The following is a 13,634-nucleotide window of genomic DNA, read 5'->3' as shown; positions in this document are numbered from 1 at the left end:
GAACTCTTCCTATTCATATATACCTTTCACTGCTCATTTTAAGCTTTTAGTAATCTCTGCCCTTGTGTGGCCTAGAGGTAGAGGGAACATCTTTGATGTAATTGCTTCCATCCTTCCTGCTTTTTGCCTTTTTGCCTCTTAGTCAGAAAATAAATGAGCTTTGTAGAAATGTCTTTAATACTCCTGCATGCTTTCTGTTCTTTGAGTGGCTGGGGCAGTTCAGGAAAGCTACATCTAAAGTTAATGGAAGCCCATTTTCTGACATACAGCTGTGATTTAGCTATTCTAACAAATGTTGTACTCATACAGAACTACAGATAAATTTATCACATAATTTTTCTAACTGAAATCTGTTTTAAGTTAGGCACACTTAAGAAAGAAAGTGTTTTCTGGATAAAAAAAAAAAAAAAAATTCTGTGATTGTTGAGTTCTAGGTAAATACTTTAATACCTGATAGCTGGTAAACTAAGGAAAACTAAGGAAAACAGTGTATGCTGATGGAAGATAATGCAATGTAATGTCATCTGGCCAAACTTTAAACATACTTCAAAAAAATTAAAACTAAGAATTAACGTTTTCAAATCATGTTGTTATACTCGTGGTCATACAGCCCAAACTGCTATAATTGGAGTGGTGTGACCCAAAGAATAAGAGGTTTTTTTTCATCTGTCTAATAAAAAATACTATTTCTACTAAATGTGGCTTATTGCTATACATGAAAATTATTAATCTAAAAGCAAATATACTTTTTAAAATCTGAAAAATATTTAGAGGAAATGGGTTCTTTTACAGCCTATGTTTCATATTTATTACATCTGTAGTTTTGTTTGGCACTGCCTTTGTATGCGCAGTGCATATATTCTCTTTTGGGTAAGAGAGATGTTAATTCTCAGCTGTAGCTGGTGCTTCTGCAATGGAGCTTGTCTTCAACTGTTTTTTGTGAAAAGCAATTTTTCTTTCACTTCAGAAAGGAGGAAAAACTTCTGAAACCTCTGTTGTAGTAAAGCAGGATTGTTGCCTCCTGGAGAGATCTCTAGTGTCCATTCCTGTTCTTCAGGAGCACACTGTTCTCTGAAATTCCCACTAGAGGCTGCTCAAATGCAAGTGCTAGGAATCAGTTGCTCTCTAGAATTCACTTTTCTTCATCCTCTTTATTTTCCTGTCCTTTGTTGTTGTCTTTTAATATTATTTCATCAGTGAATACAGCAAAGCAGGTGGTGGAGGTTTTTTAAGTGGAAAAACCAGTGGTTGATAGGTACCTTAGTAAATTATCTTCAGTCCTGCTGTGTTGGAGAATTTTGCAGATTATTAAGGGAGCAATTATTCTGAAAAGCAAGTTAGCACAATACAGGTATTTGGATTTTAATGCACTCAGAGAAGTCCATTTCTTAAAGAAAAAGGGCCTACCAATCATAACTGTAATCATGATGTTCCACTTTGAATACATCTGGATTTTATGAGAGAAAATTGTCGTAAACAATGAATGTTCCACATCACAATATGTAGAGCTGAAAACATTTTTTCCCCTCAAACTTGTTTCTGCATTAATTGCCAGCTGCTTTTTTTTTTTTTTTTCCCTCCTTTCTTTCCAATCTTTCCCCTCAGTGATCTGTATATCTGAGAAAAATAATTTAGGAAAATATTCGCTGATTATATGATTCATGTTCCCCTTTCCTACTGTTGTGGAGCTCCCTTGTTAGGGACGTAAAAATGGTGTCAAGTGAAGCTGAACATATGAATATGCATCCTAGGAAATTTGCAAGTCTTAACTTTTGATTTTTTTAGGGGAACCACAAGGATGGCTATTTATAATGGAGCAATGGCTAAGGAAGTTGAAATTATGTACTGTCCAAAACAGGCTTCAAGTAGAATGGCCAAGCCAGAATGGAGGGTTTGACTGATACCTTCAGTTTACTGTTTCCTTCTTCTGAAATACATTAACTCTGGCTGCTATTTGTTTGTAAAAATGTGAATTAATCTTGCTTTTGCAATTTACCTTCCTCCTGGTATAGGAGAAGTCCCGGCAAAGAGATGAATAATACTCCTGTAATTCACACAGTTTCATCCCAGAGTGAACATCTGGTTAGGGTTTGGGAAAATAGTTTTTCCACTGTGGAATCCTGAGGAGGGACATGAAATTTAGCATTAATCACTGTCAGGGAGAGTGATCCTTTGATACAAGGCTCACATGGGTTAATTCAGCTGAGTAGGGACTTCAGGAATTGTCTAGTCCCAATTTCTGCTCAAAGCAATGTGAGCTATGAGATGAGATCAGTTTTCTCAGGATTTGTCATAGACAAGATCTATTTGAAGTTGAGATTGAGCAATTATGTTTAAAGACAAGATTAAAAGATGTGTATGTAAAATAGGTAAATCTAATTGTAAAATTTGCATGTGTATGTAAAATAGGTAAATCTTTATGTTTAGCTATCACTAAAGGGTCTGTCTTCAGAGACATAAATATATGCTCTTTTATATTACCATGACATCATGTGAAAGTTAAAATTCTCCCCATATGCTTTATTTTTGCAAATGAAGATTTGACCTGGCTTTGGCCAGCGCAGCTTTATTCCTTGAATTGGTACTGTGTAGGAAGTGCTGAACTGACAGTCTGCTCAAGAAGGTAAAGTGTGAGTCCTGAGTGCTCCTCTTCCTCAAAAGCAGGCCTGGTGCCTGTGACAGCACGATGCTGGGACAAAAAGAGTGGCTCAGCATCTCACTACAAGGGAACCTCAGATAGATCTCTCCTTAACGTGGCTCTGCTGCCCCTCTCTACTGTGGGATTTGGGCTGAGATTTGTTTATCTTTTGGAGCCATTTATGTGTGCATAATTATCACCATGTTAATTATTTACCTTTACGAAATCCTGTTTCTGTTCAGGTGAGTTGTCTGTCTATTGATGCAATTTGATATTCATACAAGTCTTTCTTACAGCCCAGCTAGAGGCAAGCTTTGAGGAAATGGAGAATCATCTCTTGTGTCTTGAGGAACTATGTGAGCAGTGTGAATTGGAAAGATACAAATGTATGCAGACATTACAGCTGGAAAACTACAAGAAGACAAAAAGGTAAATAAAATAATTGTTACAAATATAAATTAGCATACAATATAAGCCTTTTATAATTAATGCCCCCCATATATAATATAATCCCTTTTATTTTCATGTTCTAAAGAAACAATAGTCTTTGACAAGACTTTTGCAAATTTGTAGTAGATTCATTGAACGTCTTAGTAATGAACAAATACTACATGTGTTTGGAAAATTATCACGACGTTGTTAAGATGAAATCATGTTTATTATTCTCTGTGAAGAATTGGAATAAGGGCTGTTGTTATTAAGCATAGATAAACTGTTGTTTCTTTTAATCCTTTGCCCTGGTTCATGGATTCCTTTTTTTTTTTTTTTTTCCCCATGTACCTGTCAGGTTAGGAACTGAATTTTCCTCTATCTTCTTTCAGTTCTATCAGTATCCAATCCTGTAAGTACCTTTCACTCTGTATGAAAGGTATTAATCTCCAGCCATTCTCTTACTTGTAAAAGCAGGGCATTAATTCTTGGAATCAAAGTTCAGCTTAAAGCAATATGTGTGAAAATTCAGAACTTTCAACTCATGAACTTCAGGTTTACTGAAAAGATAAAGTAGCAATAGAAAAATATCAAGTGTTTAAATAACTTAAACTGTTGACTTTCTTGATTTCTTTTACTGCCAGTGCCAAAAATAACCTAATATAAGGAGATAAGAAAAGCAGTATTACATTTATTATATAAATTAGGAAATGAGGAGTTGAATTGAAGCAGTTGTCAAAGACAGTATCTGTTAGGCTGTTAGGGAGGGGTGAGTAGATGTGGATGTTGACTGGTGTGGGGATAACCAGGTTGGTTACTTGATCTGTCCAGGAGGGAGTCCTGCTGTTAGCCAGGGGAAGCACCCTGGCACCTTCCTTGCCTCCTTGATTGTGGAAGCAAGTTTAATACATGTGGTAAGGTCAGAACAACTGGTTTGTCTCACAGTTCTGGTGAGGATGTGGGTAATCAAGGGCAGGACCGTGCCAGACAGCACTGGCCACATTTTGCTTAGCTTATCTGTGTTCTTTTTCTTGACCCTTCTTGCCATTCTTGTACTGCTTTCTATTTTATTTATTTTTTTTTAATCACAGTCTCCTCCCAAAAGAAATATTCACCCCTGATTACTTTCCCCCTATTGGTCCTCATTTTTTATTTGGGGAATCTTATTTTTCCATGGTGTTACAGCTCCAGTTACTGAAAGAGTGCTGATGTTGCAGGTTCTACCTCCCAAAAGGCCTCCAATACCTTCAAGCTCCCCCTTCAGTTTTCTGTGAAATTTGGCTGTTTCTCACCTAACTTCCCTTTAAACACCTCTGAAATCCAGTCATCCCTCATGGTGCTGTCTGTGGCTTTTGTCAGTATCTTATTATGTTTTCTGTCACATCTGGCAGTTTCTCATGTCATGTCACTTTAGTTTTTCATATCCTGTTCAGTTGTCTTAACCTCAGGCCAGGGCCTCAGCAATGGTCTGTAATTTTCCTGCTGCCTAGATTTTCTCTTTCCCAGTTCAGGGCAATTCCATATTCTCCCTCCAGTAAAAGTAAACAGCAGACAGGCTGAATATACACTGTTCAGACCTACTTGAGTAATTTAAATATTTGAGTAATAATTCCAAAATTCCAAACAACGTCCTATTTAACCAAATAACACAATTTTAAAATGTGTATAAAGCAACAGATTTGGTCCCATATAATTATCTTTTTACAGTTTTCTGAGTGGTTTTTGTTCTCTCTGCTGTCCTTGCTCCTTTTCCCCTAGCCACTGCTTTCAACATCAAAATAAAGTGTTAAAACACTGCCTGCTCAGCTTAGCAGCATCTAATCAGTTTTATAAATAGAATGCTAAGCAAGCTACTTAGTGTAATTATAAGCTGATTACATTTGGTCAGACCTAGACAAAACAGGAAAAATGCAGGTAATTTCTGGTTGATCATTACCACTGTATTTATTTAGGTAAGAAATTAACTGCTAGCTCATTACAGGAGGGACACTTGCCAGGGTAGGTGCTTGAAGAGCGAGCAGCCCGTAACTTGATGTGAGTGTGGTTTGTGGTGTGCCTTTGGAACTCGTATCCTGTTTTCCTCTCTTTAGCACTTGAGGTTTTCACTGTGGTACCAGCTGAAAGAATCAAGGAGAAGGGGAGGGGGCAGGAGTCTATGCTCTCTTTAGCACAGAAATTATTTTCTAGGAGTGAGTGGTTTTGTGCTGGAAAAAAATAAAAAAGTATTTCATGTGTTTTGCTATAGGGATGAAAACTGAGATGAATATTAACTCTAGAAACTCGGGTTATTTTAAGCATGTAACAAAACGTAATTTTGTTATAAAGTCACTGTAGAGCTTAGGCAAGAAGCTAATGTATTTCAGATCTTCTGAAAAAATCCTATATGAAAGAAGGTGCTTTAGGTCAACATTAAACCTATGAAATGCAGCTTATGGTAACTACGGGAACTTATTTTAAGAAATGTGTCTCTCTGTATTAAATAGAGCAACTTTATTTCAGTTCAAACAGATCAATTTTTCCCCTTTTGTCATTGTCTTGAGTACTAATTTCAAAGTAGATTCATGAATCCAGGATATTTTACAAGTTATTTAAAAACCTGGTATTTGGGGGGATTGGTTTTTCCAGAGCTTATCTCTGGAATTTTAATATTCTCTTTTTTGCGTTTAAATCCATTGATGGGGGTACCAATACTGCTGTATGAAGTCTAGATTCCACCCTTGTTTTCTCTGGTTAGTCTCTCTGCAATTGTTTGGATGTATGGTAGCATTAAACCATGTCATTTTGTTTGCTGTCTTTTTTCAATCAAGCACAATTCTTCTTCCCTTTCCTTCATTCTCCTACTGAGGATATTCTGATTGCAGAAAACTTTGTGTCTCTTTAGTCTCATGTGGCAATTGTTGCTTTCCCAAGTGCACAGTGTCCTTTAGGAAGCACTGTGAGGAGCTCACTTTTGTGTCCTATTTTTATTTTTTGTGCCCTGAATGGCAGCCTTTTGGTAAGATAAAAAATTTCCGACTGAAGCTGTACTTCCCGTAAAGCTCTTGGTACCATTTGTATCCATTTCAGAGAAATCACCACATTTTGCAAAATAGCAACTCCTGATTATTTCATCAATTAAAAGGAGCTGCCCAAATGCAGCATTTTGTAGGAATACATTGGGAACAGCAGGGTTCTTGTCACTGGAAATGAGGGAATAGTTTTTACTCTATGCTATTGGACTTAAAACAGTTGTCTGAATGATAATTTTTTGGGATGTCTTTTTTAAGAACTCTCTCTGTTTCTCATTATTTGCCAGCTTTGAGAACAGTCATAGAAGGAAGATAAATGTAAAAGTCTAAAATCCAAACCTTAGTGGGAGTATTGATTTTCCTTTTTGATGTTATTTAAACAAATGCTTTACTTGAAGAGAAAATAAGTTCTTAAAATTTGTATATATCCCTATTTTTTGAATTTTAGGGGTTTATTTGTGGTCAAATAAAGTGTAACCCCATGCTTTTGTAATTAGTGCAGTTGATGAGGAGTTGGACAGATTGTCATAGTTCTTGTTCGATTCATTGCCGTGCCATGATGGGGCTTTAGTGCTTCTGGAGGAGGAGAATGTATGATTTACTTTCTCATTCAGAAGGGCATAAAATTTATGGGAATTGCATTGTGTAGATTAGAGATGCATGTGAGAAAATGTTTTAATTACTGTTGTTTTATTCTGTAGACTTCATCCCTCTTTTTAATTGCATTGGGAACAAAAGGGACAGTAAGGGTTGTTGGATGTAGATACAGTGGCTTATCTTAGGCCTGAACAACATAAACATTAGAAAAGTAAATACAAAAAAACCTTCCATATCTGTAGCTCTTGTTTAGATTCCATAGCATTCCTCAAGTGATAGGCTGGAACAGTACTCTGTACTATACAGCATCCTCAGTAATAATTCCCTCCCACCTGGCGGTGATACATTTAAATTTTACCTTCATAACCCTTTCAAGCTTTACATGTAATTTACAAGGTTTACTTTTTATATGTAAAAAAGTGTATATATGCCTTTGTTGCAAATGCTTTGAGCAAGTTTATTTTTCCTTCTGATGTTAAGGGTACTGTGAATTATTTCTGAGACCACAGCTACATGTTTTATGATTTTCATCAAAGTTTTCATCAGTGTAAATTTTCATGCCATACTTTTTGATCACTCTCCTAGTGGCATAGGTTTGGAGCTGCTATACCTCTGTGTAACTGGGTACCTAAATAAACATTTTTGCAAGATTGGATGCAGAACTTTTGTTGTCTTCAGGACAGTTTTCATGGTAGATGTGCAGTGGATGACTGGCTTTACCTTTTCATTAGGCATTGTATAAGTTTCTGTTACTCACATTGCAAAGATGTTTTCTATCCTGTTTCAGGAGTTTGGATACAGTACAATCAGCAGCAAGTGTTTTCATGGTGATAACTGGCTGTAATGAATTTTGTGGCCATCAGTTGTTGCAGTTCTTTGGGCAGACACATGGAATGAGAATTCCTATTGATCCTGAAGGGACTTGCACAAGCTTTGGAAGAGTTTAATGGATAATTTTGCTTTCTTTTTTTGTAGTTTGAGGGCTGTGAACTTTCTTTTGTTTGCAAGAACTCTTGCATTACAGTATTCTGCATATGCCAAGCCCAGAGGAGTATGCTGCTTCATTATTAGTGAATTTTACTCCCATCAGTGCTCCCAGTATTTGGAAACATTAGGCAAGACTGAACACCCAACAGATTAGGAGATTGCAGGGGTTTTGGCAGTTTTTTCTCCTATTTGCAAAGTGTGAATGCACGGTATAATTTATGTCACTTTTAAGTTGATTTAATTTTGCCTTTTCTCTGGTGACCTTTGCTTGATACGGAGAGACAGTGACATTTTTACAAAGAGATATGCTGCTTTCCTTTTCCTTATAGTCTTGTTTTCTTTCAAATAGGCAAATAAAAGACTTTTTTTCTTTGGCTTTTGTGACCTGTGGTTAAAGACCGAATGTCTGTGTTGGATTCTCTGTATCCTACAGCACCTTTTAATAACTTTATCTATAAAATATTAAAACATTATGTCAATCCTGCATAATTTATCTCTACCTTTATGTGGTGCTTGGTATAATCTTCAAATCCTGTCAAGCTGTTAATACCAGGCATTCTTTGTCCAGACTTACTGTACCAATAATAGGAACAGATGGTTTAGGGTTGCCTTAATCATCATTTTGTACCCTCCCTCTCTTCAAAAATGCATTATTTATATGTGTAATTAATTCATTGTGGCTAGTGGCAGAAGAAAAAGGGCTTAGGTGCTTGCCATTGCCGCACTAAAATTCGTTCTCTGTGCTGTGCCTCCTGATAAATTCTGTGTTTCTTTACTATGGATTATTTCCTGAGATCTTTAATAACTCCTTTCGACTGACATTGGAAAACAATTCATTTAAAAGTAGTTTAAAGAAATGTGTTAAATGCATTCCTTGACAACGCTTCTGTGAGGGAGATTTTATGTTCCTACATCAAAGGGACATGTTGGGGATGCCTGAAGAGATACAAGTTGTGACTTTTCTCTGGCACAATTGCATTCACACTGCACGGGACCACGTTCAGCATTTTAGGAGAAGGTTGCATGTGGAGTCACAAGCTCTTTTTACTTAGTTGTTTCTGTGAATTAGGGTTGGACCATATGTTGCTTACGAATAAAGCTTGGCCAGTTTTCGAATACTGTCATTTTTTCTTCTTTTTAATGCTTATGGGGAAATCGATGGCCAGGTTAAAAGAAGGTCTGCAGTTTCATGCATGGCTACTTACCAAAAACAGGTTTGCAGGAACTCCTCTTTATTCTAGAAAAAAATGGTGGAATGACCTTTGATGGTGGATTGTTTGTACCTTCTCTTAAACTTCACCTTCTTTTACATTCTTTCTAGTTTCTCAAATTGTAGCTTCTCTTAATTTTCTATTCTCAAATTTCAGCTTTAAACTTTGGTTCCTTAAATTTTGGTTGTACAATAAAAACAAACTGCGTTGATACAGTTATGTTTTAATGATCCAATGACATTGCATGCTAAGATAAAAGTCTAAAAAGTGTAAAAACTGTCAGTTTTTTTGGATAACAACAGGATGAAAGCAAAAGCATTAAAAACTGTGTCCTGTGCCAAATCCTACATCTGAAGGCATGAGCTTTTAGAGGGAGCTAAGCATTTTTTCCACATTTCCAGTTCCAGTTTGAAATGGTTCTAATGATAAGTGGCCTGTGTCAGTCTCATAGCAGAGGACAAAACTTGCCTTTAATGATTTTATTTAACGATTTTCTTATGATTTTAAGGCCATGTCCCTTATTTTTTACTGTAATTTTGAATGATAATGCCTGAAAGTTGGCTCCCCATGTTTTTAAGATTTTCTGGGGTATTTTTGAAACAGAAATGCTTTCACTGTACCCTGAAACTGCCAAGTATATTAGAGTAGTTGTTGTTCTTGGTTGTATTTATTAATTTGATTGCCAGTTAATGTTTGTAATTTCTGTTGTAAAAATTTGCTGGGATCAGTTCCATTTTCTGGATGGAAGATCACATAGAAGTTTTGCTGGAAAACAGACTTCAGCTATTTCTGTATTTGCATGAGTATGGAAGCAAAAAGTCTTCATTGTAATATTACTTAAACACCTTAGTTCTCTGCTCTTCTCTTTTAGTGAATAACATGTCACTTTTGATGATGAAGAATCCTGACCTGTCTTCAGTGTTTTGTCAGATGAATAGGAACCCTTGCCTGTGGCTTAATTCCAACGGTAGTTTAGTAATAGCGTTGGTTTTCACTATTTTTTCAGTACTTAAAGGCTTTTCATTGCTTCAGTCTCAAGTGTATTTTAAAGTAGTATTTGGCTTAAGTATCTCCAAGGGGTGCTCAACCAATCTCAGAGATGGGGAAAAGAGTTTTGTGTCAGGATTGACAAAAGTGCTGATCCTAAGTACAAAAAAACCCAACAAAACTTGAATTATTTCTGTGCACCACACAAGTTACATAGGTTTTGAGTTCTCAGTTTTTTGGCTTTACTTCTGATGACGCTCAGAGGAAAGTCCCAGAGGAGAGATCTCATGTTTTTTTAGCTAACTAAAGCTTGAGTCAGGCTATGGAAGGTTTTTATTTTTTCAATATATAATTTTGAAAACAGCTGTATCAGATGTAGCAGAGGAAATGTAGCATTTCTCAGTTTCTGGGTTGATTGTGTTAGGTGTCATAAATATTTTTAGAATAATTTGCTGATAAGCGTCTATACTTTCTTGAAATGTATTTTTTCTTAAGTAGTATTTACAACTCAACATTTATTAACACATATAATTGTAAAATCTTTCAAATTTAATCCTCAATTTTTAGCATTCATATGATGTCTCGATATTGTCTTTTGTTTATATATGTCTAATAGTTACTGACTGTTACTTTTAGAGTTCATGTTATAAAATTGCTCCTGACATTAATTTAGGAGTTTGTTTCTTTCTTATCTGCTTATTCTCTTCTTGATAAAATTCAAAACTGTGAATTCTGGCTGGTGGCATCTTTGTAAAGAATGTGGTCTTTCTGTAGTCTCCTAGGTATTTAACTGGATTCATTGATGTTTAGTTACACTTAGGAAATTGATCTTAGTGTTACACTCCCTGGCAAGATACAGTTGAACCTGAGTTGGTTTTTTTCTTACTGTTGCTAAACAAATTAAATTCCCTTTGATCTCTGTAACTTAAAGCAGGATAATTATGCCTCCTGGTCCTCCCATATTCTGATTTCTAGATTTTTTTAGTTTGTTTGTTTGTTGGGTATACCAGCACAGTCTTCCCAGTGTCCATCTCATCTGCTCAGTGGCTAGAGCAGAGTTAGTCCAACAATGCAATGAAAAGCCTGAGGGGAATGGGAAGGTCTTTGGGAATTTGTATCTGCCTTCTAACTAGATTGTAACTCTAACTGGTCATGTCAGTCATCCTGTGGAGCAAGTCGTATATTGTAGATGGTTTGTTTCACCTGTTGTCTCCACAATTATATTTTCTCATCACAAGCCTTGAATCTCAACTTTTCTGTAAATGAAGGAGTTGAGACCACTGACAGCATCATCATTAGAACATTCAAGTTATCTTGAAAACTGGTAACCGAGTTTGATGTATACAGAATTCAGAGAGTAATTAAGCCTGCCCCCCTCCCCCCCCCATATATCTATTTTATGAAAACAAGCAACTGGAAGGCAGGGATGATTAACATTATTGCCTATATGTGTGCCCAGATAGTTTTCATGGACATAACTTCAGTGTAGGTGGAGCCTGTACAGCCTCTTGCCTCTCAGGAAAGAATCTGGGGTTTGTAAATTGCTCTGCATACAGAATGAGATTACTTTTGAAACATCTCCACGCTTTTATAGTCTGATTATGTTAGACTTTAGCCTGTTACTTTAGCCTTTTTTTTTCTTGCTCAGAGGTGCTGAACTTCGTCTTTTACTGAAAAGAGCTATTTATATTAAAATGTGCCTCCTAATTCAGTCCTTTCTTCTGAAAGCTTACTGTGAACTATGAAAAGGTAAAATGCGTTCTTATATGAGTAACTAGCCAGGTTTGTTGTCAGTAACCTAAAATTTAGTAGCTGAGGAGCATATAGTCAGGTGCCAGGTAGTTGTATTGAATTGATCAATGTCAGACTCAGCAGGGGAGCTCCTTTAGTCCTGGGCAGATGCTGAGCAGCCCACACTAGACTGCAAGAGCCTTTGTGAGCAGCAAGGCCAGAGGCAAGGCAGGTGTGCTTTCCTTCTAATAGTAGTGGAAATTGTTATCTTGTCCATCTGTGAAGTGCAGGAATGTTCTGTTGGATGAAAACTCTTTAAAATCCAGGTGCATTTCCCTATGGAACCCTTTCAATTGCCTTATGTGTTTCCTCCTGCTTGTCTTTTAACCTTGCTTTGAAGGCCACTTTTCCAAAACAGCTTTAAATTGAATCTTTTTCATTTTAATTGCTCTCACAAATTGATGTTGCTTTACATTGTCTGTGTTCTGAACATGAAGTTCAATTCTTAATGTGAGGTCAGCGTATTCTGCAGATGGCTTTTTGTCTCTAGATTCTTAGAGAAGACATAAGAAGTATCTTCTTTCTGTCAGTTTATCAGTAAATACAAAACCATTTATTTACGTGTAAAGGAGAGAAGTGCAATACTCTATTATACATTTTTCTCTGTGCATCTGTGTGCCAGGTCTTAATTACCCAACTAGAAAATGTACTGGTGTAGTCTTAAGCCATCTGTTTTTCCAATGTCATCAAAAGTCAGTTTCCTTTCCACTTCTCAGTTTAGTGTCATGTTCTTACCAAAGCTGCTGATAAATGAGATTAAGGATTAAAATTTTTAAACTTCCAAGTTTTTATTTGGATAATTTGATTTAATAAATACAAAAAAATCTTCCATGCTGCTGATGCTGAACATGGTTTCAATAAGCATGTACTTCAGTATGTATTTCTAAATAGAAGTTTTATTGAAAGTCTTGTGGGAAACCACAAGATATGATTAATTCATGCTGTGTAAAAGACAAAATCTTCAGTCTTTGGGTCTGAATTGGTATGAGGATACTAGGAAATACAGATCCTTAAATTTCAAATCTGTATTTTAACTCTATGCTAATCATAGATACTTTTAATTTTTCAGTGGGAAAAAAGGTTTTGTCAAATATTAATTTCCAACTTTCTTGATGAATGGTAATTTTGTATATGGTAGAGACAACATCTTAGTGCAAATCAACCCTAAAAATATTGATGGATTTTGAAAAGGAAGATTCAGAGGGTTTAGATGAGTGATTGCTGTTTGGTTACTGTATTACCATCTTGTTTACTAATCTCTTTCAACACAATGGCAGTAATTGTTTTGTCTCTCCTTTTGCAGACAAGTGTCATAAAATCTCCTAATTTTAGGTGCAAGTAATGTAGTTTTTCCCCTTCTTACTTTCACAAGATGTTTCCTCCAGTATGGTTTTGTTACAGTCCGTGGAAAAGAAGCGTTTCCTGTGGTTGTTGTTTCCTCAACTACTGTGCCATTATTAAAAAGTAAGGAGGACAACTTGTGAGAGTGTTTAAGAATTTTGTAGCTCTATTTAGAGTATATAGGGTAGGAAAATTTTTTGGAGTATGAACCTGCAAATTACAATATTGTAAAATAGCTTTTTTCTCTGGTATAAAAGGGAGAAACTAGCTTGGGAAAGGGATGGAGGAGAAGCAGGAAAGGAAATAGATACTCACAGGAAGTTGCAACTAATAGAATTCTTTACTGTGAATCACACTCTAGCTTATTTCCTGGTAAAGCACCCATTCTTTCAAAAACCTGTATTTAACATTTGGTGACAAGAGTGGGACGTTCTCTGAAAATGTAGAGGTAAATATATTCTCTTTCTTCTTTTAGATTACTTTGTCTTGCTTAGAAAAATAAATTGTTTCAGCTTTGAGCGAGTTTTGTCTGTTATTGATGCAAGAAAAAATGCTGAATTGCATTATGTGTTAAGGGGTAGAAGGAGTTACTATGGTATAGGATCTGTATTGTGAAACACTGTCTCTGGTAGGTGACTAAAGAAT

The 13,634-nt window shown here is 36.1% G+C and overlaps 1 protein-coding gene across 3 annotated transcripts in view; it reads left to right on the top strand.

Moving 5' to 3' along the window:
- Positions 1–13,634, top strand: part of DTNBP1 (dystrobrevin binding protein 1) — a 63,635-nt gene that overhangs the window by 13,357 nt on the left and 36,644 nt on the right. For all 3 annotated transcript variants that reach the window (XM_083859864.1, XM_083859866.1, XM_083859865.1), the window contains exon 6: positions 2,935–3,067. In XM_083859864.1, coding sequence (XP_083715990.1) covers positions 2,935–3,067 — 133 coding nt within the window. The remainder of the gene's footprint in view (positions 1–2,934; positions 3,068–13,634) is intronic.

Source organism: Zosterops lateralis (assembly GCF_965231275.1).
Source record: "Zosterops lateralis genome assembly, chromosome: 1".
NCBI classification, from domain to species: Eukaryota; Metazoa; Chordata; class Aves; order Passeriformes; family Zosteropidae; genus Zosterops; species Zosterops lateralis.
Note: the sequence above shows the minus strand (reverse complement) of the source record. Positions and strands in the feature narration are given on the sequence as shown.